Source organism: Diaporthe citri (genome assembly GCF_014595645.1).
Source record: "Diaporthe citri strain NFHF-8-4 chromosome Unknown scaffold_7, whole genome shotgun sequence".
NCBI lineage: Eukaryota > Fungi > Ascomycota > Sordariomycetes > Diaporthales > Diaporthaceae > Diaporthe > Diaporthe citri.
Window position 1 is genome coordinate 296,772 of NW_025064852.1, and position 27,398 is coordinate 324,169.

General features: G+C 51.3%; 7 protein-coding genes across 7 annotated transcripts; 5 read left to right on the top strand and 2 right to left on the bottom strand.

Annotated features, from left to right (window-relative positions):
- Positions 1-2,130: 2,130 nt before the first annotated feature.
- On the top strand, positions 2,131-2,574 carry INS49_013288 (uncharacterized protein; the record flags this gene model as incomplete). Its single annotated transcript, XM_043173987.1, has 1 exon — positions 2,131-2,574. The coding sequence occupies one exon, from the start codon at positions 2,131-2,133 to the stop codon at positions 2,572-2,574; it is 444 nt and encodes a 147-aa protein (XP_043020932.1).
- Positions 2,575-11,278: 8,704 nt separating this feature from the next.
- Positions 11,279-13,386, top strand: INS49_013289 (uncharacterized protein; the record flags this gene model as incomplete). Its single annotated transcript, XM_043173988.1, has 4 exons — positions 11,279-11,683; positions 11,747-12,338; positions 12,390-13,274; positions 13,331-13,386. 4 exons carry the CDS (start codon positions 11,279-11,281, stop codon positions 13,384-13,386), a joined length of 1,938 nt encoding a protein of 645 aa, XP_043020933.1.
- A 2,807-nt stretch (positions 13,387-16,193) lies between these two features.
- Positions 16,194-16,731, bottom strand: INS49_013290 (uncharacterized protein; the record flags this gene model as incomplete). Its single annotated transcript, XM_043173989.1, has 3 exons — positions 16,194-16,197; positions 16,384-16,422; positions 16,505-16,731. 3 exons carry the CDS (start codon positions 16,729-16,731, stop codon positions 16,194-16,196), a joined length of 270 nt encoding a protein of 89 aa, XP_043020934.1.
- Positions 16,732-17,142: 411 nt separating this feature from the next.
- Positions 17,143-18,835, bottom strand: INS49_013291 (uncharacterized protein; the record flags this gene model as incomplete). Its single annotated transcript, XM_043173990.1, has 2 exons — positions 17,143-17,323; positions 17,388-18,835. 2 exons carry the CDS (start codon positions 18,833-18,835, stop codon positions 17,143-17,145), a joined length of 1,629 nt encoding a protein of 542 aa, XP_043020935.1.
- A 1,450-nt stretch (positions 18,836-20,285) lies between these two features.
- On the top strand, positions 20,286-20,858 carry INS49_013292 (uncharacterized protein; the record flags this gene model as incomplete). Its single annotated transcript, XM_043173991.1, has 1 exon — positions 20,286-20,858. The coding sequence occupies one exon, from the start codon at positions 20,286-20,288 to the stop codon at positions 20,856-20,858; it is 573 nt and encodes a 190-aa protein (XP_043020936.1).
- A 661-nt stretch (positions 20,859-21,519) lies between these two features.
- INS49_013293 (uncharacterized protein) lies at positions 21,520-22,146 on the top strand (the record flags this gene model as incomplete). Its single annotated transcript, XM_043173992.1, has 1 exon — positions 21,520-22,146. The coding sequence occupies one exon, from the start codon at positions 21,520-21,522 to the stop codon at positions 22,144-22,146; it is 627 nt and encodes a 208-aa protein (XP_043020937.1).
- A 2,263-nt stretch (positions 22,147-24,409) lies between these two features.
- On the top strand, positions 24,410-26,683 carry INS49_013294 (uncharacterized protein; the record flags this gene model as incomplete). Its single annotated transcript, XM_043173993.1, has 2 exons — positions 24,410-25,721; positions 26,358-26,683. The coding sequence occupies 2 exons, from the start codon at positions 24,410-24,412 to the stop codon at positions 26,681-26,683; spliced, it is 1,638 nt and encodes a 545-aa protein (XP_043020938.1).
- Between the last annotated feature and the right edge of the window lie 715 nt (positions 26,684-27,398).

Sequence of the window (27,398 nt, forward strand, 5' to 3'; positions counted from 1 at the left end):
AGTTTAAAAATAATTCTTTATATAATTAAGCTAATTTAAAAAAAATTATTTTTAATTTAAAAATTTCTTTATAAGCTTTAATTATTATTATTTTTAAGTTATTCTTTTTAATATAATTTTAACTTAATGCTTATTAATAAAGTTATAGCTTATTAAGCATTAAATATAAAACCTTATATAAGTTTTTATTTAAATTTTATATTTTTATTTTTATAAATATTATTATTATTTAATTTATATAATAATATTAATAATTAAGATTTATATTAAAATGCATTTTAATTTTAAGATATATTATTATAAATATATTAATTTAATTTATAAAATAAAAATAATAAGCCTTAGCTTAATCTTTAAGTATTTAAAAAAAAATTATATAAAATTAATTTAATTAAATTTTAATATAATAATAAATATTAAAAAATATCTTTATTTTATTATTTAATAAATTATATAAATTCTTAATATATTTATAAAAATTATTAAAGGTTTTTATAAACTATATTAACTTTATTAAATTTAAGTATTTATTAAAAATATATTATAAGGAAAGAATTTTATATAGGTTATACTTTTTATTTAATAAAGGTATTTTTAAAATAGCTTAAGGTTATATTAAGTATAATATATATCTTTAATATAAGCTTTATTTTTATTTTTTTATTAATAATAATAAGCCTTATTAACTATATTAATTTTTAATAAATTATATTATTAAGTTTAAATTTTATAATTATATGCTTAAAGCTAGCGGTAATAATAAATATTATTTTAAAAACTATCCTTTTAATAATTATTATTATTTAAAGCTTATTTATAGTTTTTATAAAGGCTATGTTTATAATTATTATTTTTAAAGTTATATATAATATTTATTTATATTTAATTTTAAAGTTAATAAGGTATTATAAAGCTTATTATTAATTTATTTTAATTTTTCCTTAGCTTAAGCTATAGTAATTAATTATAATATTATAAATTAATTATTATATCTTATATAAATACCTTATATTTAAAGGAAAACTTTTAAGCATTATTAATAAAGATTTAGCAATACTTTAAATATTACTTATATTCATGCTATATAGTTTTTATAATAAATAATAAAAAGATTATTATTATAAAGATTTTATTATATATAGCTTATTAAAGTACTTATTAAATAAATAATTAAGTATTTTATTAATGCTCCTTATATAAGAGTTATAAATTATAATTTTAAATTAATATATTTATAATAAGCTAAATTAATTAAAGTTTAAGTAAGCATTTTATTAATTATATATTTTTTAATAAAAATTAATAGCTTTTTAGCATTATTAACTATACTTATAGGTTTTTATAATAAATATTATAAAAAGTAAAATTAATAAAATAAAAAGATATTAATAAAATAAATAATATTTAAGAGTAAATTAATAATAATAATTTAATAATAAGCAAATTATAATTATTAAAAGGGAAAAGTTATTAATTCCTTTAAGCTTTAAAAGTTAAGGCTTTCTTTTATTATTAAGTTCTTTTATATTAGCTAAAAGTATAATATATAACTTATATTTACTTATAATATAGCATTGCATTAGCTTTAATAATTATAATAATTATAAGCTTTATTAAGTTTTATTAAGTTTTATTAAGTTTTAAAAAGAATTTAAAGATAGGTTTATTTTTAATAAAGTCTTATGCATAATAAATATATATTTCTTAAATAGCAATAAATATATATATAAATATTGCAAAAAATGCTATTTAATTTATTTAATCTTTATAATATTTATTTAGGAAGTTTAATAATATAAAAAGCCTTAAAAAAGCAATTATTGCTATATAGCACTTATTAATAAGGAAAATATAATTTTTAAGTTAGGGAAATCCTTATAGGGTTGCCTTTTTTACCTTGTTAATTTATAATACTTATAATTACTAATTAATATTAATAGGTTTCTTGTATATATAATAATTATATAGGAAGCAATTATATATTGGTATTATTCTGTTTAAGTTCTAAGAGGCTACGTGCCCCAAAGGGGATAACTAAAGTAGCCTTTTAAGTGCGAGGGTCGTACTTGCCAACAGAAATGGCAAGTCGGCCAAAAGCGACCTGACCCGCCTGGTTTTGAGGAGGGTTCTATGCGTCGGCCAACGCCCAATGCCTCCCATGGTCAACAAGCACCACAAGTCACCCAAGACTTTGAGAGGATGTATGCTGTAGAGAACAGCCAAGCCCGAATTTACAACCTTGCGCAGTCTCTAATGTGGAGCTCGGGAAGCACGACAAACACCAAGCCCCCTGAGCTTTCCGACGAAGAGGATCGACTACTTCGCAACGCCGTTGCCTCGAGTACTCCTTTCCCCTACATTAAATCATTCGTGTTCCTGGATCGAACAGACATCAGCACTGAGGCCTTGGAGTCCCGTGCGCGTGAGAAAGGCGCATTGTGGGGAAATTGGGAGGACTACTTGGTGAGAGAGTTCTTGGCCGAGGGCAAGGAGCCTGACCATGAACTCATCGCAAAACTGCAAGAATGGTTACCATGGCGAGATATTGATACTCTTCGGGCCCGAATCAGTTAACTGAAGAAAAAGAAGCTAGATGGGGAGATCCCCCAAAGTAAACAGCCCCATGGTTGCAACACCCAGGGAGACCATTTAGGACCTCTAGGTAACACTGTGGCCGCTCTGAACCACTCAGATACTGACCCATATGCATTCCTAACTGGAAGTGTCAAACAGAACTTGGGATATACCAGCGCTGGTTCAGCGCAAACTTAGTATCCTAATTACCACCAGACGAACCTGCACGGGTTTGGAACTGAGGCCATTTCAACTGACGGATCTGCCTGATTCCAACAGCACTACACTCACGACGTCCAGGGTGACACCTCTGGCCATCTTGTAGATGATCTAGATTCCTCGTATATTGTCCCATTTGTTTCCTTTACCTGGAGGACCGGATCGGGGCTTTGCAGACCACAACACAATCTCAGCAGCGAATTATCACAACAACAACCCGATAGACCTGGGCGAGTACCAAGACATGGACACACCAAATGAGGCGTTTCCCCAAGCCCAAGAGTACAGCGATGACTTTAGCCAACCACCCGTCGCAGGACACCCTACGGCCACTCTAAATTACTCAAGTTCTGGGCTGCGCCCTTTCCAACTCGCAGCAGCCACTCATAGCCTCGCAGATTTCAACACCAGCTCAGCACCGAGTTATGACAGCATCCAATGGGCGCATCAGCCGATTTCCTCCAACGAGCAGGGCTACACGGAGCAAGGCAGCAGCAACATCAGTTATGAGGCAGGCGTGGAAAACAATTCGAACCGCGGAGCAGTTGGACAAGTACGTGCCCGAAATAAAGAAAAACGTCGCCCAGAACTGGTCATGGCAGGAGGTGAATGCAGCGTACTGCCCTCACTACAACTACGCCTCCATGCGGGACTTGCTGGAGCGCCGGGGCTGCAGGCTTTGGAAACGACCCCAGGACAGGCAATTAAAGATGTTGAGGAGGGATGGCAATGACTGGGCTCAGATCTGCCGGCAGTTTACCGGCCCACCGACGACCCAGGAAGAGGTAGAGGCTCGTTTTCGATGGCTCACAGGAGAAGCATCAGCTGCGGACGGAAGGCAGACGCAAACAGGGTGAATTAACAAGTTCATAAGGGGGGATGGAAGGCGACGGCACCACGCCCTGGCCATTTACTGAAGCCGTGACCAAGGCGCCCAGCAACCCGTCTCCTTCGTTCTAGGATGATAGGGCTGGACATGGAGAGGCATGGATAGCCACCTCTTTAGGGCAATAACACATATGCCTTCTTTTCCGTCTGAACGGAGGCATTGTATTGTGACGACCTTTTGTCCTTCCCCCTATTCTCGGGCGCGTTTGCGACTCGAACTGCCACCTGCCCACGCGAAATTTAGTACATGTGTGTCTTTTGATTGTTCAGACACGCGCTCCCAGGCACTCGCTCTCCCATTCTCCCAGGCGAACTTTTTCTCGGCGCGGCGTGGAGTCGTGTTGGACAAGCAGCCAGGGGCAAGGCATAGGCAACCTCGTGGGGGAGTTGGCCGGGACTCGGTTGGCCGAAGATGACTCTAGAAGCCTTGACGGGTTCTTCTTCACCTCCTCGAAAACATTGCGGGAGTAGGTATCCATCACGGCGCATAGGACACGGCGGCTTTGGTGCTGCAATGCTTTCCCGCCTATGCTGAAGACGAGATCACGTGGCTTTTTTTGTACCTCAGGGTCCTGCACGTCGCTTGCCCCGAGGCCCGGCACAAGCTCGACAAGGATGGAAGTGGGATGGTTGGATGATGAGGACCTCGGGACGAGCCCCGGTGTTGTCCCTGGTGGCGGTGGCAATTACCTTGAGGTTGGCGGAAGCGGATCTCTGAACCAAGCTGCTCGTGACGTCTTAGATATTGCAGCTTGGAGGATGGCCAAGGGAATTTACCCTGGGCTTTCAGGTGGCCAAGCAGCGAGGTGCACGACGTGGACTTGGTCACGTTTGGCTCATCAGACGTCACACAATGTTGGTAGATTTATATCGAACCTCCATCATGGGACCGATGACCTCGACTTGAGCCCAATTGGCCGCCAGCTCGGGAGTCAGCCCATTGGACAATCCATGATTGTACAAGCCTATGCCTCACCAGTATCAAGTCAAAATCCGAGACAGTGGGCATCTCCGAAAGTTCCCACCCGGCCTCGGAGAGTAATAGGGCATGTGGGTATTATACTTCACGGCGCATGAGGGCCGCACATAGATACCCCTGGAGATGAGATAAGCCGGGCCAAACGCCGGGAAGTTTCCCGACGGCGGCCCTGTCACTTGGAAGTGCGCTCACGAATACACTACGAGTGATAATAGATCCAGGGACTCCCGCTAGAGGCCCAGCCCGTCGAGGCTCCTCTCGTCTCCCCTCGCCTACCTCCGTGCTGCGCGGACGGCAATCGCTGCCGATCTGGAAGGGGGGGATTGATGTTTAGAACAAAAAAGAAAGGAGCACACGCAGCGCCATACGCACGCACGCACGCATGCAGCGCACGCACACGAAATCACAAACACGCACGGTACACAAACACAGTATCCCAAACAGTCAACCACCCAAACAGGGCCGGCCGCCCGTCCAGCTGGCCCGAGCTTCCTTTCTTCTTCGCCAAAGGAAACAAAAGAGGATACCAAAAAACACGGGGGTCCCACTTGGGCTCTGAACCCCTGAAAGGAAGAAGAAGGCTGAGCAAGATTTCCCAAATGTTCCAATCCATCCGTGCCTGGTAATAATGGGTCCGCCCGAACCCGAATCGAGCGGAGCGGGAAATTGCATAGGATAGTTGCCTGCGGTGCGGCGGCGACCATCTCCCCTCTCCCCCAACCCCCTCCCAGACTCCACTTGGGAATTCCATTCCGGAAACAAATGTCAGATCAAAAGAAGGAGTGGGTTCTTCTCCAACCCGGCCCCCCTCATCTTGTGCGGCGGGTTGCTGCACTGACGTTTGGTGTCGTCTTGTGCGCTCTGGGGCGGCGTGAGGACGGTGCATGGAGAGGTTTTTTGCCCACATTCAAGTCCAATGATGGCTTCAGGGGCTGGGAATCTCGGGGGCAGTGGCTTTTCTTGTTTTGTCTTAGAATCACAGTACGAGCACGCAGGAGACGAAAAGGAAAAACAGGCGAGACATCAGAAGCAGGGTAGCCATCACATGACACATCAAATATGCGACTCATCCAGCTGCTTGTTTCTTTTCCCGTCAATGTCTCCGAGGGGGGATGCCTAGCGCTGCGACAGAACAAAGTGGCCGGCCTTCCAGAAGAACGACAGGTCTGTTTGATAGTCGGGGTCCCGTCGTACGGAGTCATCTCCGGGCCCTCGCGTCTGTGACAGGGCTGGGAGAGCAACTGAGGGGAGAGGGGGAAACGTGTCAGCACTCTATCCAGGAACTGCCCGTCATCTCGCCTAATTCCGAGGCGAGAGTCCCGCCGGAGAAAGCTCGTGTGCCTGGTGAACTGGACCTCACAGAATAGGGAAAGGTGAGCCAAGTGGGTGGGTCAACGGCGGACTTCCTACTGCTCGTATGCATTGAGGCCGGGGAGGTCCCAAGATATGCCTGTTGGCCGCGAGAACTCTGCCGCGCACACACGTTTTGAAGATGTTGGTGCAGCGTTCGCGTGATGACGGCTCGCAGAGCGCGCGTAGTAGAAGGCAAGCTGGGCTACTCGAGGGCCGCGAGATTGATTGCAATCTCTCCCTGCGTCCCCGGTGTCGCAGACTCGCAGCCCGGCGGCGCCCCGCGACATGGCGATGGCCGAGATTCCGATGCGAGCTTGCCACGTGCTTAAGCGAAGGAGGCTGAGGAAGATGATGACAATGATTACCCAGAGCGGCGACGATTTCGCTCTCGATGGCGTGCCAATCTCATCATGATCATCTATGATGAGGTGTAGTTATTCCTGGGGCGTTGCATCGGGATGGCAGGGCCGCGGTGTGAGGAGGAGTGGTGGTAACCCGGGCGGGTGGTAGTCAACCTGGTCTTGGGAGATGATCGTCGACGGCAACCACAATTGGCAGGATTGGGCACCGAAAGAGGCGAAGGGCAATCTCGGCAAGGTGTAGATGGCAGGCGATCAATACGATCGGCCAGATTGCTCCTGGGCCATGGTGGTGACAGGAGAGCGTGCGAGCCGGGAAAGCTTGGGCGCCGCCGTGCAAACACATGCGGTGTTACCGGCTGGCAGGGCCCATCGCGGGGGGCGCGTACTTGCCTGTGCGCGCAGCGTGCGACTGTGATCTGGAAGGCGCCGGTGCGCAGGGTTCCGGAAGCCGAGGAGCGGAAGAACCCTATGGAGAATGTATGCTCGTGTGTAAGGGGGCAAAGTAAAGAAGACAACGCTGGTCTGCTAGTCGCCTGTTTGGGTGAGGTAGGGAAGAGGAAGAGTGGGTTGGGATGTTCACGATGTTCTGTCCCACGTCACACGCGAGCACCCCTCTAGTTACTGGATTTTGCCGTGACGGCGAGACAGCAAGGCTATGTTGGTTTCCTGATGGCATGGCGCAATCTTTCGAGGCGGCACATAGGCTTCGTCCACCTCCGTGGCGATCGACAAGGGCGTGAGGGTGGGAGGTCGGTGGGCGCGCAGTGGCCCAAGGGTGGCCCATGGGATGGCCTGCGCAGAGCAGAGTTCGTCCTTGTGCGCTTGCCTGAAGGTCGGAACGGGTATGTGCAGATCGCACAAGGTAAGCTGCAGGAACATGACGGAAGGGGACGAATGGGGAGAGTCATGTATTGTCAGCGTGTAGATACCTCGAGGCGTGCGATGTGCCCATGTACCTACCAGTCAATACGGCAGTGTCAGCAGCAGCAGCAGTGGCAGTAGTGGCCAGTATGGAGTGAGCTGACCAGCCTCTGACCGTGGAGTGGGTCCAGTAGTAGGTGTACAGAATCGTTGAACTGTTGTAGCAATTCGGCTCATTGTTGGAGTAGTATGGGCAGAAAAGGAGAGAGAATCCGCGATGGAGGCTGGTACAATATTGTCGATGGGACCGCAGCAACCCGCAAGCCCGCACGCGCACCCCGCCAGCCGCACAAAGCTTGCAGCATGCGGCCGAGACAGCGGATGGGCCGGGCCTCGCCTCAGCAGCGACAAGGTCAGGAGGTTGTGGTGTCCGTGTACAGGCGGCAGCAGAAGTGGATATTGTAAGTGGACGGGCAGGACGAGCACGCCCGTACGGAGTATGCACCTGCACACCTTCTGATGGTAGAGCAGGTAGCAGTAGATGAGACAGAAGCAGCGATGATCAGCCAGGCCCCAACTCGGCATGCACGCCAGCATATGCAAGATCGCTTCTTTAGGCGATCTGTGCGATTACAGATGCACAGGCAGGACAGGAGGGCGCAGGCCATCACTGCTTTCCTGTACTTGAAGTATTGTGCCAGGTCATGTCTGTATCCGTACTGTGTCGTGCCGTACCGTGCTGTATTTGTTCCGTCGGATGGGCTTCTTCTGATCGGCCGAGATGGCCTGCACCACCCTGCCAGCTTTGGTCCACGGTTCGGAGAGGCCGTGATGCCGTCCCACTGGGGCCACTGGCGGCAGCACTGGCCAGCAATTGGGAGCCGCACGTTGATTGAGATGTGTTAGGCCGGCCAGCCGTGGTCCTGGGTCCCAGCAGAGTGTCGTCTCGTCTCGCCCCTCGCCAGTCGTTCGCACAGACGCGAACTCCAGACTCCAGATGGGAGGGATCGTCGAGGGACGGGACGGGACCAGGCCAGGCCAACCAGATTAGATCAGATCAGACCAGCACGCAGAGTTGGTTACAGATAGATTGCGCCCGCAGTGCCCTGCTCCGTGGGTTGAGACCTGGCTTCCATTTCGACGGAGCTGCTTCCTGTCGGGCGTCGGGACTCGACAACACTGACAGGCTGACGATTGGTGTGTGAGACACGCATACCAATGGTACGGGGTAGAACTGTACGTATGAGTATGGAATCAGCCTGCAGCTTTCTCTTGTCAGGTTCTTCTCCTCGGGCCCTGGGCTGCTGGGATGTGTCTGGTGCAGCGGTGCATTTGCTGCATTTGCTGCATCTGCTGCGTCTGTGGTGAGCCCCTTTCTGCGGTGACGATTCGCCTAGGGATGACGGTTCATTTTGAAGGCTGTGGGCCAAGGCAAAAGGTTTGGTTCATGCACCCTGGTAGCAGGCAGCGTGGCACCAGATTTTGGTTCTGTTCACCCGTATCTCTTTTTTCCCCCTTCCCTCTTCATTCTGCCGTTTGCGACTTCCACTCACTGCGTGGCGTTTCGTCTCCACACCTCCCCAATTCGCCGACGTCGTCCTGCGGCCCCTTCCCGTTCGATTGGAAGGGCCCGCCCGTTTTCTTCTGGAAGCCACAACCCTGTCCCCAGCCCTGCCTGACCACGGTCTTTGTTTGGCTGGCTTCTGAACCAACTGTTAGGACAAGTGGCTTCCTCGCCAGCGGAAGCCTAACTCTGTGTACGTGCTCCTGCTACCCCACTTTGAGCACCTGCCATCCGGACAACCTCCTACCCTCCTACCCCCAACTGGCAAGCGTGGGCCAAAGTATTGGGTACATTTGGGGCTGCTTTGTGATGGTGCACGTTGTGCATGTTGGTCTCACCTTGAGTAGACTACACTGCATAGATGATACACCGTAGAGAATTCAGATGCTAGGTTCAGCCATCTGCATGCAATGCAATCATTACCAGCTCCCTGTCTTGCTGCTTTCTTTTGCCTCTCCAGAAACCATGTTAGAGACTTCAAAGAAGAAGGAGGAGGGCAATGCTGAGGGCAAGCCAGAGATTAAAACAGAAGTCATTCCCCAGGGTCTAGCAGTACGTAACTGCCCAGGTGCATTGTGGCAGAGATGGAGGTCATTTGAGAAACCCAGGTTCAGGCACTGGGCCCGCTAAGTCGGATCCTTGCCGGCAACTAGCAGCAGCTAGACCTCTCCCCGTTGTGCCATCTCCCTGCTGGGCCAACCGCTGGAGCAATCGAGCCACTTTGCCTGGGCAACCCTGAATTGAATCTACCTAGGGTAGGTACCCAAGCGTGAAGACGGCAGGACGGGCACCAAAGGCAAGGTATCCGGGTACTTGGCCACTGCAACCTCGCATCATCACTCACCACCCCCTCCTCTCCTGTGCCTCCCTCCAAGAGCACTGCTCTGTGGCAAGCAAATCCCACCTCCATTCCAGGCCCGAGCTTGGTTGTGAGTCAACCAGTCAGAGCAACCAGAGCACCTGCAGTCCTGCACCTGCGACCTGCGCCTGCCCTGCACCTGCAACTTGCTGCAGCAGTTTGAGTTGGCACACACCATAGCCTCTGTCGCTGCAAGACAACAGAGAGAGGTACAGCCCAGCCGCCTGCCTCCTCCTCCACCTGCCAGCTCATACATACAACCTCATCTCATCTCCATCTCCATCTCTGTCCCGGTCTCCCGCCTCCCGTCTCCATCCCACCTTGTTGCTGCTGCCATTCTTGTTTTTCGCCCCTCCCCCTCCTCTCCTCCCTCCCCCCTTGTGACAACAATCACGCGGACAAGACACACACCAAGGGGACGACAACAATCACAAGCAGATTGCCCCTCTCGTGACTGAATGTTAGACGGACAGAAAGAAGGCAGAAGACCGACAGACCACGGCCCTTCAAAGTTCTTGTCTGTTCACCCTGTCACCCTGCCTGCCTGACCGACTGACTCTGCTCTGTGGTGGCCCATCCTCTCTCTCATTTCGACCTCGCCCGTCTTGTTTTGTCCGCCTTTCCCCTTTTGGTATTAGGTGTGCCTCTTCCATCCACGCCGACCCCAGCAAGGTCCAGTCCCAGTCCCAGTTCCCGGTCACTCCAGTCACCACCGAACCCAGCCCGACAGGACCAATATTTTCAGCCCCATATTTCTTTTGGGGGAACTGCCGTGCAAGCGTGGAAGCGTGGCAGCTGTCCGTCCTCGTTCGAAAAATTGACTACGAAACCTCCGTGTCCTCCTGCTGCTCGAGATAAGCGCCTCCCAGGTCCCCAAGGCCAACCATCAAGAGGTCAAAGGTCCGAAGGTCCAACCCGATCCAGACCGGCGACGACAACAACTACGACGCCGACCGTGCATTCTGTCCCTGCCAGTCTCGTCTCGGCTCGTCTCGTCCTGCCTGTCCTGCCCTCCCCTCGCCTGGCCCTCGCGTCATTGTCGTTGACCGCCTCGGGGCGACAATATCGAATAATAAAGGGGACCATTGACTCCCTGGCCCCTCCCCACTCCAGGAGATTTCCTCCATTCCCGCAGCACCGCACCGCAACGCACCGCATTGCAGCGCTGCAACCTCTTTTTTTTCGGTGAGAATCTCCCTTCCCTTCTTCAACCCCGTGAGCCCCCTACCCTTCCTTCCTTCCCCTGGCTTTGCCTCTGTGTCCCGTCTCTGTCACTGCCAACGTCACTGCTGCTGTCTCTACTTTTCCCTCTCCCATCGCCTGCCTCCTGGAGACCTCCATAGAAAACCACATATCCTGACCCCATTATTATAAGCCTCTCTAATATCGTCCCTCACAGCTTTACGCCACCTCACCCTGTCGCATCCTCCACCCCTGCGACTTCTCAACCCTTCTTTCCGACAACAACCTCCACCGCCTCGAGATATCCTGCTGCTCGGCCTGCACAGCTTGCCTCTCCCGCCTCCTTGGCAAGCTGTACGCCTGACTCCTGACTCCCTTCCACCCCAGCAAGTCCAGCCACGGCCACGCGCCTCTGCCAAGACACATACATGAGCATCATGACCCATCCACAGCAGCCAGACGCGTTCGCCGCGTATGGCTCCTACAATGGCGGCATGGGCAACCGATCGCCAAACTCTACAAGGAACGGGTACTCTACTCTGCCCTCGGGCATGGGCGCGAACCGCCAGCCTAGCCAGAGGCAGCAGCAGCAGCAACAGCAACAACAGATGGATGCCGCCAGCCAGCAGGGAGCCTCAATGTACCCCATGATGGACCGGTACGGCATCCTCGATAGTATTACACGTGGCCCCCCTCCAACGGTGTCTGGCATGCCCGGAGAGTATATGGCAGGCAACCAGTCCGCATGGAACTACAACGGCAGCGGCTCCTCAGCTACGGTCAACGGCCCAATCCCTGATGTCAGATCTCGATCGGTCAACAGGAGACCAGGCATTCCAGATGTCAGTTCAGGCCGATCTCCGTTGTCGCTTCTCCGTTATCCCGCTGACCCTCACCCCCAACAGTACTGGATGCAACAACCTGACCCAACCAGTCATCCCGGCATCGGTCTTCAGGCCCCTAGCCAACCTGTCTACACTCCCCAGGGCGTCCCTTACGGCCAGGTGATGAACGGCATGGACCAGCTTCGAGCTCAGCCGCACATGTTCTCCGAGGGCCGCCAGTCGCACCACGACAAGAAGGACGACCTGATACCCACTGCCATTGTCATCAAGAACATTCCCTTCAACGTCCGCAAGGAAGTCTTGCAGGCCATCATGATGGAGATGAACCTGCCACAGCCCTACGCCTTCAACTACCACTTCGACAACGGCGTGTTCCGTGGCCTCGCCTTTGCCAACTTCTCGAGTGCCGATGAGACGAGACAGGTCATCGACCGGATGAACCAGCTGGATGTGCAGGGGCGCAAGTTGCGAGTTGAGTACAAGAAGATGCTGCCAGAGCATGAGCGGGAGCGCATCGAGCGGGAGAAGCGCCAGAAGCGTGGTCAGCTCGAGGAACAGCATCGCCCGATGCCTACCCTCCAGCACCAGGCCTCGCTCCAGTCCCTGCATAGCCGAGAAAACGAGGCCCCTGCCTCGCGTTCGTCACCAAGCCGTAAGTCTGCCGCATCCTTGAACCAGCGCCCACGAAGCTTACACCTCGCAGGTGACTACGACTTGAACGATCCCGCGACCCTGAACAATTACATCAAGATGCGAACTTACCGGGAAGATGCGAATAACACGGATTACCTCGTCTTCGATGCTTCCACCGCTCCCGAGGAGCGCCGCGTCATTCACATCCTGGCTCATAATATGGGACTGCACCACGGCTCCTACGGTACTGGTGAGAGCCGATGTGCTGTTGTCTGGAAGGAAAACATGGGGCCTCCCGACTTGGCTGTCAACTCCAGCCACACACCAGTGTCAGCCGTAGACCAGCTGCAGTACCCGGCCAACAGCAAGAGCTTAGCGCGTGCCGCCACGATTGACTTTGGCGAGCAGCGGACTTCAAGCACCAATGGTTACGGCACCGTTGGCCGGCACGGCAACCCAGCGTTAGAGGTTCCCGACAGCAGCCCCGATGGTCTGAACAATATCGCCAACTTGCGGACTATCAGAAGCATGGCCGAGCTCGGAAGGCCTGGGCAAAATCTGCAGGCAAGGACCCCGAGTCCGCGGGAGTCGGGCTACCCAACGTCGTCCCTACGTCTGAACGAGCATGGTCTGTCCTCGCGACCGGACCTCTCGAGCGCATTTGGCGGGCTGGCTGCTACACCGACTACTCCCGGAGGCAGCCTCAACCATCGCGCGTCCGACTTGAGCCTCTCCGGCGTGACCAACAACTTGAGCTCGCTGAGCGTGGCAGAAGGACCTTACGAGGCGAGCCGCCTGCGGGAGAACCCTGGTGCTATCGGCAGTCAGCGACCCGGTGTGAACGGTCTCAGCGCTCGCAATGCGCCCGAGCGCCAGCCTCGTGGGCCCGAGACCGGCTGGGAAAACGTGGGGTTCAATGGTCGTCGGGTCAATGGACATGCGCAACGTGGTAGCGGTTCGTCCAAACTGTCGTCCCAAGATTCTTGGAGTCACTGACAGCGTTCCGAGCAGACTCGTCCGAGAACTTCCACGGCAGTGGCGCAAGCAGCAGCCTCTACTCCCACTAGTGCTGAGCATTTCTTGGGTCGATCTCGAGCCTTGATGTATGGAACGATCGATCGCCCCAGCCCCAACCAAACCCCGCCCGATGAATCTCAAGCCTGTCTTCCCACGGCGCACATCAATGCTTTCTGATCTATACTTATTTATATGCGATGAGCTTTCGCGACGTTTCTGGCTTGCAAATTTGCGCTCCTCCAGTTTTTCGTTTTCATACTAGCCGACCACGGGAATTTCCCGGGCGGTCTAATGCTACCAGAACGCGGTACACGGTCACGAATCAATCACCTTGACGCCGAGCGGAGGAATTCCACAAAATATTGATACCTCCACGACCTGACGACTGGATGTCTCCCCAAAAAAGAAGTAGAAGACGCAGAACTGCGATTCTCAAATGTCGATCAGGGTTTCACGGAATTTTACAACAGAGAGCTTTATATGGGCGACCATTTTATGCCGTACGACTCAGCATCCACGGGGCATTGGCTGAATGGGCTTGACGGGCTCACGTTCCAACACCGGTCAAGTCCTGGAACTCAGGGCTCTCGCAACCGAGGCGACCCACTTCCAACAGGCACGTCCTCAGCAGAGGTGTACCTCGACCATGCCCCGACGACCGTTATGCCTTTACGACGACACGTCTAGATGGCCTCTAGATCATCCTGTTCTCAAGAACGGAAAAACACAACAGACTCCTTGGCTTTCGGCCTCAGCCACCATCTAATCATGACGAAATCCGACGTCGCTTGCTTGCAATGTCTTCAGGCATGGGCCTTGCCCCCGCCCCGCCTCTCGGTCAGACGCCGACTTGTTTTTGGTCGGCCGATGAATCCGATTTGCAATGTTTCCCGGTTTTCAAACCTCAACAAAAGTTTGGTGATGGACCTTTGCTCTCGGGTCCTTGTATCATTATTATGACCCTTCCCACGACAGATGATATATGGATTACAGCCCCCCTGTTTCAATATCCCCCTCTCCCAGTTGATCACAGCACAATCAATCGAAATCTTCTTTTTGGCCTGCGTCCCCTGTAGTATTACCATCACATTCGTTTACGGCTTATAATGGACGTTATCCTGGCGGACGGTGCAAATCGTGGGTGGCCTACGCCGGCCCAAAGGCTACGCCCCTGAGATGACAAGTTCAATGTCTTGGAGTCACGTCTCTCGACCAAGGGTCTGGCAGTCAGGGGTCAGAGGAGACCGATGTCGGGTATCGGGCGTGGCGTGGAGGCTTGGATTTAGGTTGACCTTCCGGGGGTTGGAAAGTGCCCCCGCCTCGGCTGTCGGGGCTGGCCTGGCTTGGCGACAGGTCTTTTGCATGGAAACGGAGTGAGGGTTCAATTGAATATGCCACTGTTGACCTTTGATATTCCCTGGGGGGTCGGAGACAGTCTTAATTTTGGAGGGGAAAAGAGAACATTTCTTTGAGAACAGAGATATCGGAGTTGGGAATGAGCGCTTTCGGGAAGGTGCGAAGTGATGCAATGAGAAGACCAGGTTACTGCTGAATTAATGAGGAGGTCAAACCATTTGATCGATCCACCACCACAACTCAATTGGACATATGAATGACGGGCAGGTGATGATGACAGTGAGGCGCGCACTGGTGATTGTCTTGAGTGTTCGGCAAGGACAGCTTGCTGCTTCCTATATGCAAGCTGGCCTGGCCCAGGCCTTGGTGTTGTTGGTCTATAGGAGCAGGCAGGCATGGTGTGAATCTTCAGTCAGAGCCACAGGTGTGTGTTTTGATATCCTAGCGAGCGAGCGAAGCGAGCATACAGTAGTCTAAAGTGAGGCCGGCAGGTAGGAAGATGGGCACCGGGCGGCGAAGTGATTTCGGGGTGATAGTGACAATGGACACGTGTGAGTATTTGAATCCGCGCCATATACCTGATCTTGTGATTTGTGTGCGCGTGTGTGTCTGTGTGTGTGTGTGCGCGATGAGTGGGATGTTATGGAGGGTGCCGATCGGAGACAATGAGGGGATTCGCATGATCTGGGTAGGCGAGCTCAGCCGTGTCTGAATTGTACTATCGGTGGGCTAGGATTTGTCTGTTTCTGGACAGGGCCGCTCATCTGGGATGTTCAAGTCTGCCCTCGGACTGAGACTCTATAACTCCCCTCCTCCCCGCTGGGGAAGAGTTGGGATCAGAAAGTAAGCTGTCTCGATTTTCTGTCCGTGGCATTCAACCAGATTCGTAGCTAGAGTAGAGTTCTGACGGCATGACTGCTTATAAGTAGCCATGAGATTCAATAACGGTAGTCCTAGAGGCTTGCCGACCATGTTGGAGTGGAGGCATGTGCTGGATTGGGGGAAATGCCTCAAGACTGAAAATGAGGAGCCAGAAGGAGGTTCTCAGAACGATCACCCTTGGGATATGAACACCTTGTGTGGTGACAGAAAAGGAGACGAGAAAATGAGTGTGCATAGAATCGTAGCAGAGTTTCATAAAGTTTCGTCCGGCATTGTGTTGAAGTTGTGTTTTCTAGAATTACATGCCTGGGAGATTTGCCTCCTGTCCGCGTGCATATCGACCGGAGGTCGAGCATTGTACCACCGAGGTGCTTCTGCATGCCGCAGGTTGTAAGAAAGATTTAAATTTGAGAAAGTCCTCATTGGAGGAATTCCTCATCGTTGCAAACGTGCAAGGTGTGTCTTTTGACCTCACAATAGTCCTCCACTCAAGACAGCTCAGAACGCAACCCGGTCTCATCAACAGTGCTGCCCGGCCGCACGCGGAATGAAAACCGAGCCGTGAGCCCTGATGGATCCTCAGCAAGTAAGCCAGCCCTGCTCGTTGACGGTGATCCGATCATCTTAGAGAGAACGAGTCAGCGCCTCTGAGACAAACTCGACAGATCCGGGCGCCAGATTCCGAGATATCAAAACAGTAGATATGCTTACTTAGGTCCACAGAGGAACTCGTCTTCCCAGCAAGCATATTGACGCAGTCGCACTGCATGACGATCGCGTTGCTCTGTAAGCTGCAGTCCACACAAAACGGGCGGGAGGCCTGGGCACTCATGCGGAAGGCCTGGCCACTGTGGATATAGACACGTCAGAACGGGCGTGACCGCACAGTATCGGATGAGAAGGCTTCGAAGGAAGCCCTGTGATACTCACTTGGGCTGCCAAATCAGGGCGTTTGCCGTGGTGTCGACGCCGACGCACTCGTTCAGGTCCAGGCTGGAGACGACCCTGTGCCTGTTGCCGCTGGTCGAGTCGACGCAGTCACCGGTGAGCGCCACTTGTTCGTGGAGGTACCACCAGCTGCAGCTGGTGTTGAACGCTGCCGTGGCGCCGTGGGCCATGGCCGCGATGAGCGCGGCGAGAGTGTGTTTGGGTAGCATGGTTTTGTGATTTGGAACGAGTGTTGGGTGTTGACTTGTGTGTTCTGGCGCGAGTGAAATTGTGACGTGGTTGTTTGGAGTGGAAAGGTGAGTCGACGTGGTTGGGGAGGATGGTGCCGACACTCTTGTACTCGGGTGATGAAGAGGAAATGATGCTTGTGGGAGGGGGAGTGACCAGGCGAAGCTGGTGAGGTGTTCTTTCCCTATGGGCAAGTTGCTAGTTGCTACGCTTATGAGCCTGTGAGTGTACTAGTGCAGTGACTTCAAGGCTACATCTACGGGTTGCAGGAGGATGACACTGGGTCAAAGCCCTAGTTCCCATGCCTATGGAGGCAGTCTCTAAAAGCATGTGCGACTGCAAGTACTATATCTCCATCAATATGCCGAGGTGTAAACAAACACGAGTCTCGCCTACAATGTTACACCCGTACCAGCCTTTCGCTTGATTTCCATCGTCGCCTTCGTGGGAGGGATCATGGTCCTACCAATACAGCTTGGCGGTGGTCTCTCCTCCAAAGGCTTCAGATCGTAATTCAACAGCAGGTACGCGACGAGCATTTTTAGTTCGTGAGCAACAAAGAAGCGTCCAGGACTATCCCCGTCACATTGTCAGCGGGGAACTGAGCAACAACCAGTCGATGTGGAGAATTACTTACCATGCATGTCTCCCATGGCCGAAGCCATAGTGCTCGACACTAGTCGTCACCATGCCCATCTTCGCGACCTTCAGTCCCGCATCGGGGTTCTTCTCATCGGCAGATCGGGCCTCGTATTCCTCCCGCTGGCGGGAGTACCGAAAGGCATCGTACCGATCCGCCTCGCCTCCAAAGATGTCGTCGTCGTGCTGCGTGCACCAGATCGGGCAGGACATGATGGTCCCCTTGGAGAAGTGCTGGCCCGTGTTCTCGTTGGTCACGCCGCCGGGGGCGACCACCTTTCGTATCACCATCGTCTGGGCCATGGCGTTCACCCGCATGCTCTCCCGGATGGCGCTGTCCGTCCGGTGCAGCTTGGCCAGCTTGGCCTTGTTCCACTGGCCTTGGGGCTCTTCGGCGAGGACCCGCGTGGTTTCTTCCCCGAGGGCCGCGATGATGTCCTGCTCCTTGTCGTGGCCGAGGAAGTCGAGGAAGGAGTGCAATGTGGTGATGGCGGTGGTGTGGATGGCGGCGAAGTTCAGGGGCAGCAGCCTCTGGGAGATCCTGACGGGGTCCAGTTCTTCCGTCCGACCTTCGGCCGTGGCTACGGAGACGGTCCATGTTATGTAGTCGTTGGGTGCCTTCCAGTCTTTGTAAGCTGGGTCGCCGTTCTCCTTTGCTGCCATGTCCCTTATCCGCTGTTTGATCATGGGCACGCTGTGCTTGGCCGTCTTCCGGTAGTGGTACTTGGACGCCAGTCCAGCCAGCGGACATAAGATGGGCTTGATAATTGTTGGTATCATCGGAAATGTCATTAGATCCCTGGTGACGTCCTCAGTGAAGTTAAGCATATTGTCAAGGTATTCCTTGTTGTCGCTCAGCTCCTGGCCCACGAACATCAAGTTGGTCACCCTGGGGATCAGGATCATCAGAGAGTCCCAGATGTTGACTCTCTTCCACTCCCTGTCATCCATCCCGTATATGTCGTCCACGCACGTCCGAATTTGCTTGTCCAGCCCCGGGATTAGGGCGGCCAAGTTCCTCGCCAGCGAGCGATGTACCACGTGCTCCTGATACGGGTTCTCCAGGATCCGCTTGTCAACGAAACTGTAGTCCCCATTAAGGATGTCGTAGTGGGCAGCAGCTGTTGAGATGATATGATCCGGCTGATCCAGCATCCAGTTCATCTGTGACCTTGGGATGACCACCTCAGGAGGGGTCCCAAGCAGGCCTGGGATAATGAATGCCTTTCCATCCTTGCTGTACTTGTCGTAGCCATCCTGAATCCACCCCTTCATCTCCGTGAAGGCCGCCACGAAGCTCTTGCCCACGCCCACGCGGGGAATGTCCTTGGCATAGCGAGGAGCCCGCAGCCAAGTCAGGAAGAGGGACAGTGCGGTGGACGCGAGAACCCCGGCTAGGACGTTGCCCAGAGTGAGCAGCTTGAGCAGCCCCTCGGTGGAGCTCATCGTTGGTGAGCTGAGAGGCGCAGGATGAGGGTTCAAGCGATTTCAGACGAACAGGAAGGGTGATAATGAAGACATCGCGGCGCTTGAAGTCGACCATGCGGCGACATTGTCGGGGTGATGCCAAGTCCGACCGCGCGCCTGCGCTACCGTCGTCTGTCCCCTGGACAAGGCGTCCGTGCTTAACATCTGCTCCCATCTCATTGGACAATGGCCCGAGATTGGTTTCAACATGGGATGTTAGCCCCGTAACGGATGCTTCCGTGCTTCATCACCACGCGAGTCCATTTGTGAGCTCTGCGATGCTGAGTCAACAAACAAGCTGCCTATCATCTTTTGGTAATTTTGGGTTGACTCTCATCGCCAGCATGAACTCCAGCCTCCATTTGAAGATGCACGGTGTGTGCTTGACGGTGACCAGAACGAGCATCTGCACACATTCGGATAGGATGAGAAAGCAATTCGCTTTCTCAACTTGTTGTGCGACGTAATATTAACGTAGACAGTCGACTCAGGCCGCATTTTTCCAGCCCTTCTGGAGCGATATGAGGCTTTCGCATCCATGATGCGTAGTCCATGGTGGAGCAGGCTTTGGACGTTGCAAGAACAAGTTCTCGCAAGGAAGTGTGAGGTTCACCACGGCCGACAAAGTATCCCTTTGTCCTCTTTGTATCCGACAGAATTGCTAGATTATCGCCTATTCTTAACTGATGAAGCGGCCTATGATAATCATGGTGGCCGTTTTTTAATTCACATGTTTTGCGACTTGAAAAATACCAACCCTTCCCTACGGCACGACTTCGACCATCCACGGGTCAGAGACTTCGTGGTTCAGCGCCTGCTCGAGATGGCATTTCTGCTAAAGGCGAAAACCCCTATAGATAAAATCTATGGCCTATATAGCATCCTAACAGCTTACTGCGATCTACCCCTTTCGGCCCCGGACTACGACAAGACAGCTGAAGATGTTTACGAGGAGACAGCCTGGGCTTGGATCAAGGCTCGAAGGGATTTAAGCACCCTGAAGCTTGCAGCACGCCCTGGCCTCGTTCAAAAATTGCCATCGTGGGTACCAGCATGGCACCAGCAGCATCCAAGTTTGATCCGCAACACTGGGCCTGCCCCAGAAGCTTTCCAAACGGCGCGGGGCAGCCCTTTCAACTGGAACTATGACGGGGACACGAATCGTTGGGATCCTCAAAGATCTTCTGATCTGTCTAGAGAAATAGAAGATCATGTTTCAGTTGCAACTGTCCTTTCACCCGGAAAGCTCCGCGTTTTATACGCCAGATTCGCGGGGAAGGTGTCTCATGCCATCGGACCTGACAGATCTCACGAAATTATCGAATACTTTGCGTCAATGCAGTCTCTCCACGTGCACCTTGAATGGTGTAAGCTTATACATGATGTCTTTCTTCACAGCCCTTCCGCCCACGAAGAAGCATTGCATGAGATGTATAGGTCTCTTCTGAATTCAGGTCTCAAGCGCTTCGAAGATAGCGATGACGAAACCGTGGAGCTATTTGCGTCATTCCGAGCATGGTTCGACTTCATTTTATACCTAAGCGAAGCGTCTGGGTCTCCTAGGTTGAGTTCTGGAAGGACAGACAAAGAACGCAGTCCAGGGTCAGGCGTGCAGCTCTATTTTGATATTTGCCAGGCGGACCGGGAAGACGCTGCGGATGTGCTTGAACGTGGCTATGGTGGGGAGGTCCAGGGAAGACAAGGTCTGGTCGAGCTTGCACGGCATATTAGGTCTACGAAACGCGACCTGCACCTCGTGAGGAACCACTCTCTATGCATTCTCGACAAGGACAACATGATTGCCGTCACGGATTATTGGTGCCAGGAGGGCGACGAAGTCTTCGTGTTCCCGGGTACAGACAGCCCGTTTGTGCTGCGGAAACAGTCTGACGGGGATTGCTATCGCCTAGTTGGGCCTGCAGTGGTTGATCGCCTCTTCAGGGTAGGATATCAGGATTGGCGGTCTGAAGGGGACGACTTGCAGGACATCGTGCTTATTTGAAAGTCGAAGGAGTATCAATTGATCCTGGCCTCCTGAAATAATTTCGCCGAGCGCCGTTAACATGGTTGGCTACCTGAGAATTTATATATTGAGGAAGGATTTTCACTTGTAACCGTGATGCGGGAGGATTTCAATCCTGGGGTTATTGGGATTGTATGGGGTCACTTCAATGTTCTGAGTCATGCTTGAACGTTGTATTTTCTCGCTGCTACCTACTAAGCCCCGAAGGATGGCCTTGCAGGCCTTCTTGGTTGGACAATTTGTCTACTCCTATTCTAGCAAGCGCATAACTAACACTGAATAGGCATAACGCTGACCTGGTAGGAAATCCTAGACTCTCGTCCTCTCCGGAACCAAGACGCTACACGAGCTGCACACGTGGAAACTACCAAAAATGTCACGGTTGACGGACAGCTGGACCGACAACCCCTGGAGGCTCATGGAATGGGGGCCAATTTTGTCGTGATGCCTGCGCTACCGAATTCTGCCTATTCGACATCAATATAAATATGGCCATGCGACGCCGTGAAAGAGGACTCGAGGTAGAGACTCATCATCATCAATCGTTCTTCTCCATAAACTCACCTACCTACCAAGCCTTTCCCACAGTCCACCAGCCCACCAGCCCGAAATGAAGCAAACCACTGCCCTTCCTCTTCTCATGGCGGCTCTCGCCTCCGCAGTCCCAGACGTCGTCGTCAAGGACCTGCCCAACACATGCCAGACCTTCCCAGGCGCCCACCAGGTCGGCCAGAACGGCTGCGAGGCCGTGTTCCAGATCTACGCCTCCTCGACGGGCAACGCCGCCGTCGACGGCAAGCACGCCACCCACGCCCCCGTGCCCGCGGACCTGCCCGCCTGGGGCCGCGTCGCCATCGTCTCGGACCAGACGGTCGCCTGGCCCCAGTTCAAGTACACCGAGCTCGCGGTCTCGGGCATCCAGGGGCTCGCCACCTACGCGCAGAACCCCGAGACCAGCGGCTTCGAGTGGACGCCCATCAAGCTCGAGGCCGACGTCGACAACCAGGAGCTGCTGTACCGATACACCGTCGCGGGCTACCCGCTGGCGCCCTTCGCGCTCTACGACGCCGAGACCGGCGAGGACCAGATCCCGGGCGTGTTCCTGGGCGTCAACGGGCAGGTCACCTGGGCCTACTCCGTGGAGAAGGACTCGCACGGCCGCGATCAGTATGCCTTCCGGCTGCTTGCCAATGAGACGGCTCCTCTGAGGGGCGATGAGTTTGAGGGTTTCTTGAGGGTTGGAAACCAGTCTGAGAATATTGACTAAGGTCACGATCGTGTGCATTGGAGCATTAGAGTACACTAGGCAGGCATGTTAGGAAAAGCTTTCATTAATTAGTAATACGATGTGATGTCCAACCTTCCGAAGTCTTCATTATGGTCTCCATAATCCTTAACTCGACGTATACCTGACATACTGGCCTTGTCATGATTGACTGATCAAAGACCTGGGCTTGATTAGAGAAATTGACTTGGCCAATCAATAGACTCAAGGATAGGAGAGATGTCTTCCTCGCAATTCTATGCTATACCATGGGTGTTGTATTTGAAAGTCTGCTCAAGCCAAGGCTCTGGGCTCTGTATTTCAAGCATTTGTCGAAGGTTGTAATCGAAATAGTCTTGCTGGCCAGGAAAGCGTGAGGACTACTAATAGCAGCTTGAGAAGTATTTGCATGGGCCAATACGAGCAGAGTAAATACAATAATGTAAAACGAACGACGATAGAGAATGCCAACATTAGCGTAAGGTTTGACAATCTGCGACGGGAAAGGCAAGGCAGAGAGTTTGGGAACTACTCGAGACCTTCGGTTGCTTCTGGTTTCTAGAGCCGCGAAGTTGCCGTTGGTCAACATATACAATGACACGTGGGGAGAATTAGACGTAAACTAGAACGAGAAAAGTGTCCTGTTATTTTACTTGTCAATCACCACGTGTTTCCTTCATGCGAATTGTTTCCCCTCGGCAACAAGAAAACGTCATGTAATTAGATTCAGCGTTCCAGCCATGACCTGATGACACGAGCCATGAAAATGTCGGCGAAATACAGACTCTCCCATCACACCCAACACGCTCTCGATCCCTGGAAACACTGGCCAACTGTAGGAATGTTGAACCATCTCGCATATTTTCCCTGTATCTCCTCTCATACAACTGTATATACGGACCTATACATTCATAAAGTGATCTGAACCATGCGAACTCATCACGCACGTTTTGGCGAAATTTGAAATGACTCACTCAGGAGCTTTCCATGCATATCGCATCTGCACCGATACAGGCCCGGGTGCCCCAAAACCATCATCCCGTATTCATCTGGATTGCTGCATGCAGCCCAATAAGACTGTCCTATGCGATGCAGGGCGTCATTGCTTCTCCTCGTTTGCTATCCGAGGCGGTCAACTGGCGGTTGATTCGGCCCAACTGAGTTATGACACATTTCACCACGGTCGCCTGATCAGATGTCATTTTCGTACCCGAAGCATCACAAGGGCCGAGAAACTTGTCAATTTTCACAAGTTGGGCTGTAAAGCAACATGAAATTCAAAGTTCACATGCTCGGGCGAGCTTGCCGCAGCCTAAAAAGCTGGCAACCTGTTTCTTTTCCAAAGGAGGCCGTGGGGGTCCGTCGCACGGCGCAACAGCGCACACGTACTCGGCTTTGTGCAATTTGCATTTCAAGTGCAGGCTATGAACAGTGCACTATTGGAATGTAATTCACATAATGCCCGGCCATGCTCGGCCATGCTCGGCCACGTCAGCGTGCAAAGGGCGCTGACGCATGGCGTGTTGCCCACGCTGCGCCCAGATTGTAAGCGGCACTGGTGCCCGAGCCGCAAGGTATTAAAACAGTCAACGGGCCACCGTCACCAGAGAATGCGGCCATCCGCCTCGAGATGATACAATTAAACCAGAACGAGTGGATTTGCGAAGCCCAGGCGACCTGATGCGGCTGTCCAGACACACTGCCCATTCCTGCCTATGGTCATTTCCTTTGGGGCCATTCCTGAAGCATTACTAGCCGACCAGGTTCTGGCCGAACCACTGACCAATCTGTGTGGTAGATAAACGCATATGTAGGAGTAGGACTACTGCCTTATCAGGGTTTCGGCCTGGTTGTCTGACCCTTTCAGAGCACAAAGGTGGGGCTGGTGTCCCGCACATGCACAAATGTGCCGTTACGTCTTTCTGAACACTGCAATCGCAGAATCTGTGCGCTGCGACTTCACCCTCTGTATATATTCTCAACTCAAAATGGAAATAATGTCTTGAGGCTCTGCGGTTACATGATCCGCTTACTTCATCCTCAATTATGATGAAACACCAGTCAAACTACGGAAACTCTGCATCAGACTCTGCTCAATTCCCTCTATCGCCACCTCTCCAATCGCAACGCGTATCCGTGCCGTCTCAGAACTGGATCACGAATCGATTGCATTTTCCAAGTTCAAGGCAAACCAACGTATCCCTAGAAGGTGAAATCATATGTCACCAAATTATGCACCGAGAAGATTACTGACTGTCATGCGCAGATGTGGCTGATCAACGTGGTCACCCTTCAGCGCCGCGAATTCACAAGCTCTACCCCTCCGTACGCGATCTTATCACACGTCACGGAGCAAAATGAGGCGTCATCTGAAGACTTCGCACATATACATATGGAAACTACCGAGATAATCCAAAGAGCCTGTGGCGAAGCTCGGAATGCAGGGTCTGAGTGGCTCTGGAATTTCGCAGCATGCGTGGACAAACGATCTTGCGCGGCCCAGTCCGAAGCGATCAATTCCCTGGCGCAGATCTATCGAGATTGTGAATACAACATCATATACCTGGAGGATCTTGATTGCAAGCTCGTAGATGATGAAGCAGTTCGTGAGAGGCTGGCTGCATGTCGTTGGATCAAGAACGTTTGGGCGATCCCACAAATCATCTTTCCACGGGTGGCATATCTATATTCGTCTGATTGGAACCAGATCGGAACAAAGAGGTCATTGATTCCACTTCTGTCGTCCATAATCGGAATCGACCAACCTGTTTTGGAGAATTCGGACTGCCTTGAGGACTACTCCATCGCCAGGAGAATGTCATGGGCCTCCCACATGTCAGCTCCGCGGATGGAAGACTCCGCTTATGCTTTGCTCGGATTATTCGATATCAGTATGTCGATTTTATACGGACAAGGAAGTAAGGCCTTTCTCAGACTCCAGGAAAATATTCTAATGGACACCGACGACTATTCCCTGTTCGCTTGGGATACGCTTGACGCCCAGGAGTACACCGGGCTTTTCGCACACTCTCCGGATTGGTTTAGCCGGTTTCGAAATAGTCCCACGACACAATTGCGCATCGACGGAGAGTCTCAGATCCACTGTGCGGGTATCACCATCGAGACATCTCTCTGCAGAGCACAGGGCAGCTTGTTTCTCCCATTGGAAGGAGAAGATGGCTCGACTTGCTGGATTCCTCTTTCCCAGTGGAATGGCTGCTTTGTACGAAAAGGCGGTCGGGTAGAGTGGGACCTATCAAAGTCCATGAGCCTTGAGCGGTGGAGAATCTGTATCAAGCGAGACGTGACTGCCCATGTCTCTAGGAAGATCAGTGGTTCCGAAGGGCTTGTCGAGGCGGACATACCTCGCTCCCTTGAGCCGTCCGATATTGGTCCTGAAAGAAGATCGAATGAGACCGTCATGGACTACAACTCCAACAACAGAACGGGCAGCATCAAGCCCTCGGCTGAGGCCTGTGGAATGACTGCCCAGTGCGCCCCTTCGCAGTCATTTAGCGAAGCCGCGTCACAGGAAGACCACATCGCCTGGTCAGATCAAGAGAGAAGCTCAGTGCATGGTACGTTAGATGCTCTTGGTAGTGTTGTGAGACCTTCATCGGTGCATGCAACTACCTCGGAGGCTCAAAGCTTGCTGGAGGAATGCGTTCTTAGCGATGCAGAGAACCATTGTCTGTGCAGCGATTCCGTGTGCACAGCAGTGGAGTCTGGGCCTGACGGTCTGATGAATTCTAATGGATCGACTCCCACCGGGAATCAATTCCTAGATGTGGCTCAAATTTCGAAAGAGCTGGCCGATCTTGTGATCGAACAATATCTCTGCAGCCATCAAAGGAAACCCCCTAAAAGATCCTTCGTTCCGTGGCTGGGCCAGACTCGGAAACGGCCGAAGCTCACGAAGTCATCTGAACATCTTGGAGTTGTTCAAACCTCCGATTTCGACGATGGGGAAACAGTTCTGGTCAATAAAGCAAGATTCTTCGCTTGCCCATTCTACGTCCGGAATAAGAAGTACACAAAGTGTGTGAAGAGGCATCATCTCCTTAGCATCGAGGACGTCAAGGATCATCTTCTATGGGAGCATCGTCAACCGATCTTTTGTCCCTTGTGCAAAGAAGAGTTTCCATCGGGCAGAATGCGGGATATGCACCTTCGACTGCGTACTTGCCATCTGAATACATCAAACCCTCCTGAAGGGATCACGGATGATCAAGACAATAGGCTCAACAGGGAGGAGCGGTCATCTTTGCCAGAGGAATTGCGGTGGTTTCAGGTCTGGGACATTATATTCCCTCAGATCGAGCACCCGCACTCGCCTTTCTACACCAGTGAGCGAGAGTTGAGCGTTTGTGCTTTCCGGCAGTTCTGGATGCAGAGTGGCGAGGACACTGTCGCAACCTTCCTCCAGAAGAAAGAATGTCAGAGCTACAGGATACAGAACGAAGAAAGAAAGTTGCAGGCCATCTATGATGCTGTGGTGGAGAACGTAGTGGACAAGATCTTTGATGATTTCAGCGACTGACAGGGACACGTTGAGCACGAAGATGATTTGCGATACTTTCTGCTGTTGAATATCCTCCGGCAAGTATAGTATTGTTTTGTGGGTAGCAGCAAGGACCAGAATTCACGTAGCATCACAACAGGAAGGAGTAGGCTTCCTATACTCATGAAATTGTGTCAGGCGGCTTCCACGGCACGAAATCAACTTTATATTCTGGCTTAAGGATGACTCTATGCCTGTATAATACAACCACAGCTCTGTGAATTGCAAAGGGATAGAGAGAAAGACAGAGAGGGTATTTATAAATAGCAAAGTGACAGAGAGAAGAAGAGAGAGTAACGATAAATGGCAAAGGGAGAGAGTAACTGTAAGTGGCAAAGGGACAGAGAGAGTAACTAGAAATCACAAAGTTGCATTGAATCACATCCGTTCCACTCTCTGCACGTTCTTCGATATTTCTCGGCCTAGCTGAGTTAAGGCCAAATTTTCAAGCCTCACTCAACCGAGTGCATTGAGTGGTGTGAAGGAAAAACGAGGCATTGTGCACAGGGACAATCAATCAGGAATCAAAGTGGTGCCCAAGTCCTTTCCTGATGCCAATGGTAGATTGGCCAACATGATGGCATGGGGAATGCACCGACACTAATTATGGCAAATAACGAAATATGTTCCCGTCCTGTATACACCTCACAGACTGCATCGATGTTAGCCGAGGTGATATTGCTTGGGGTGGATG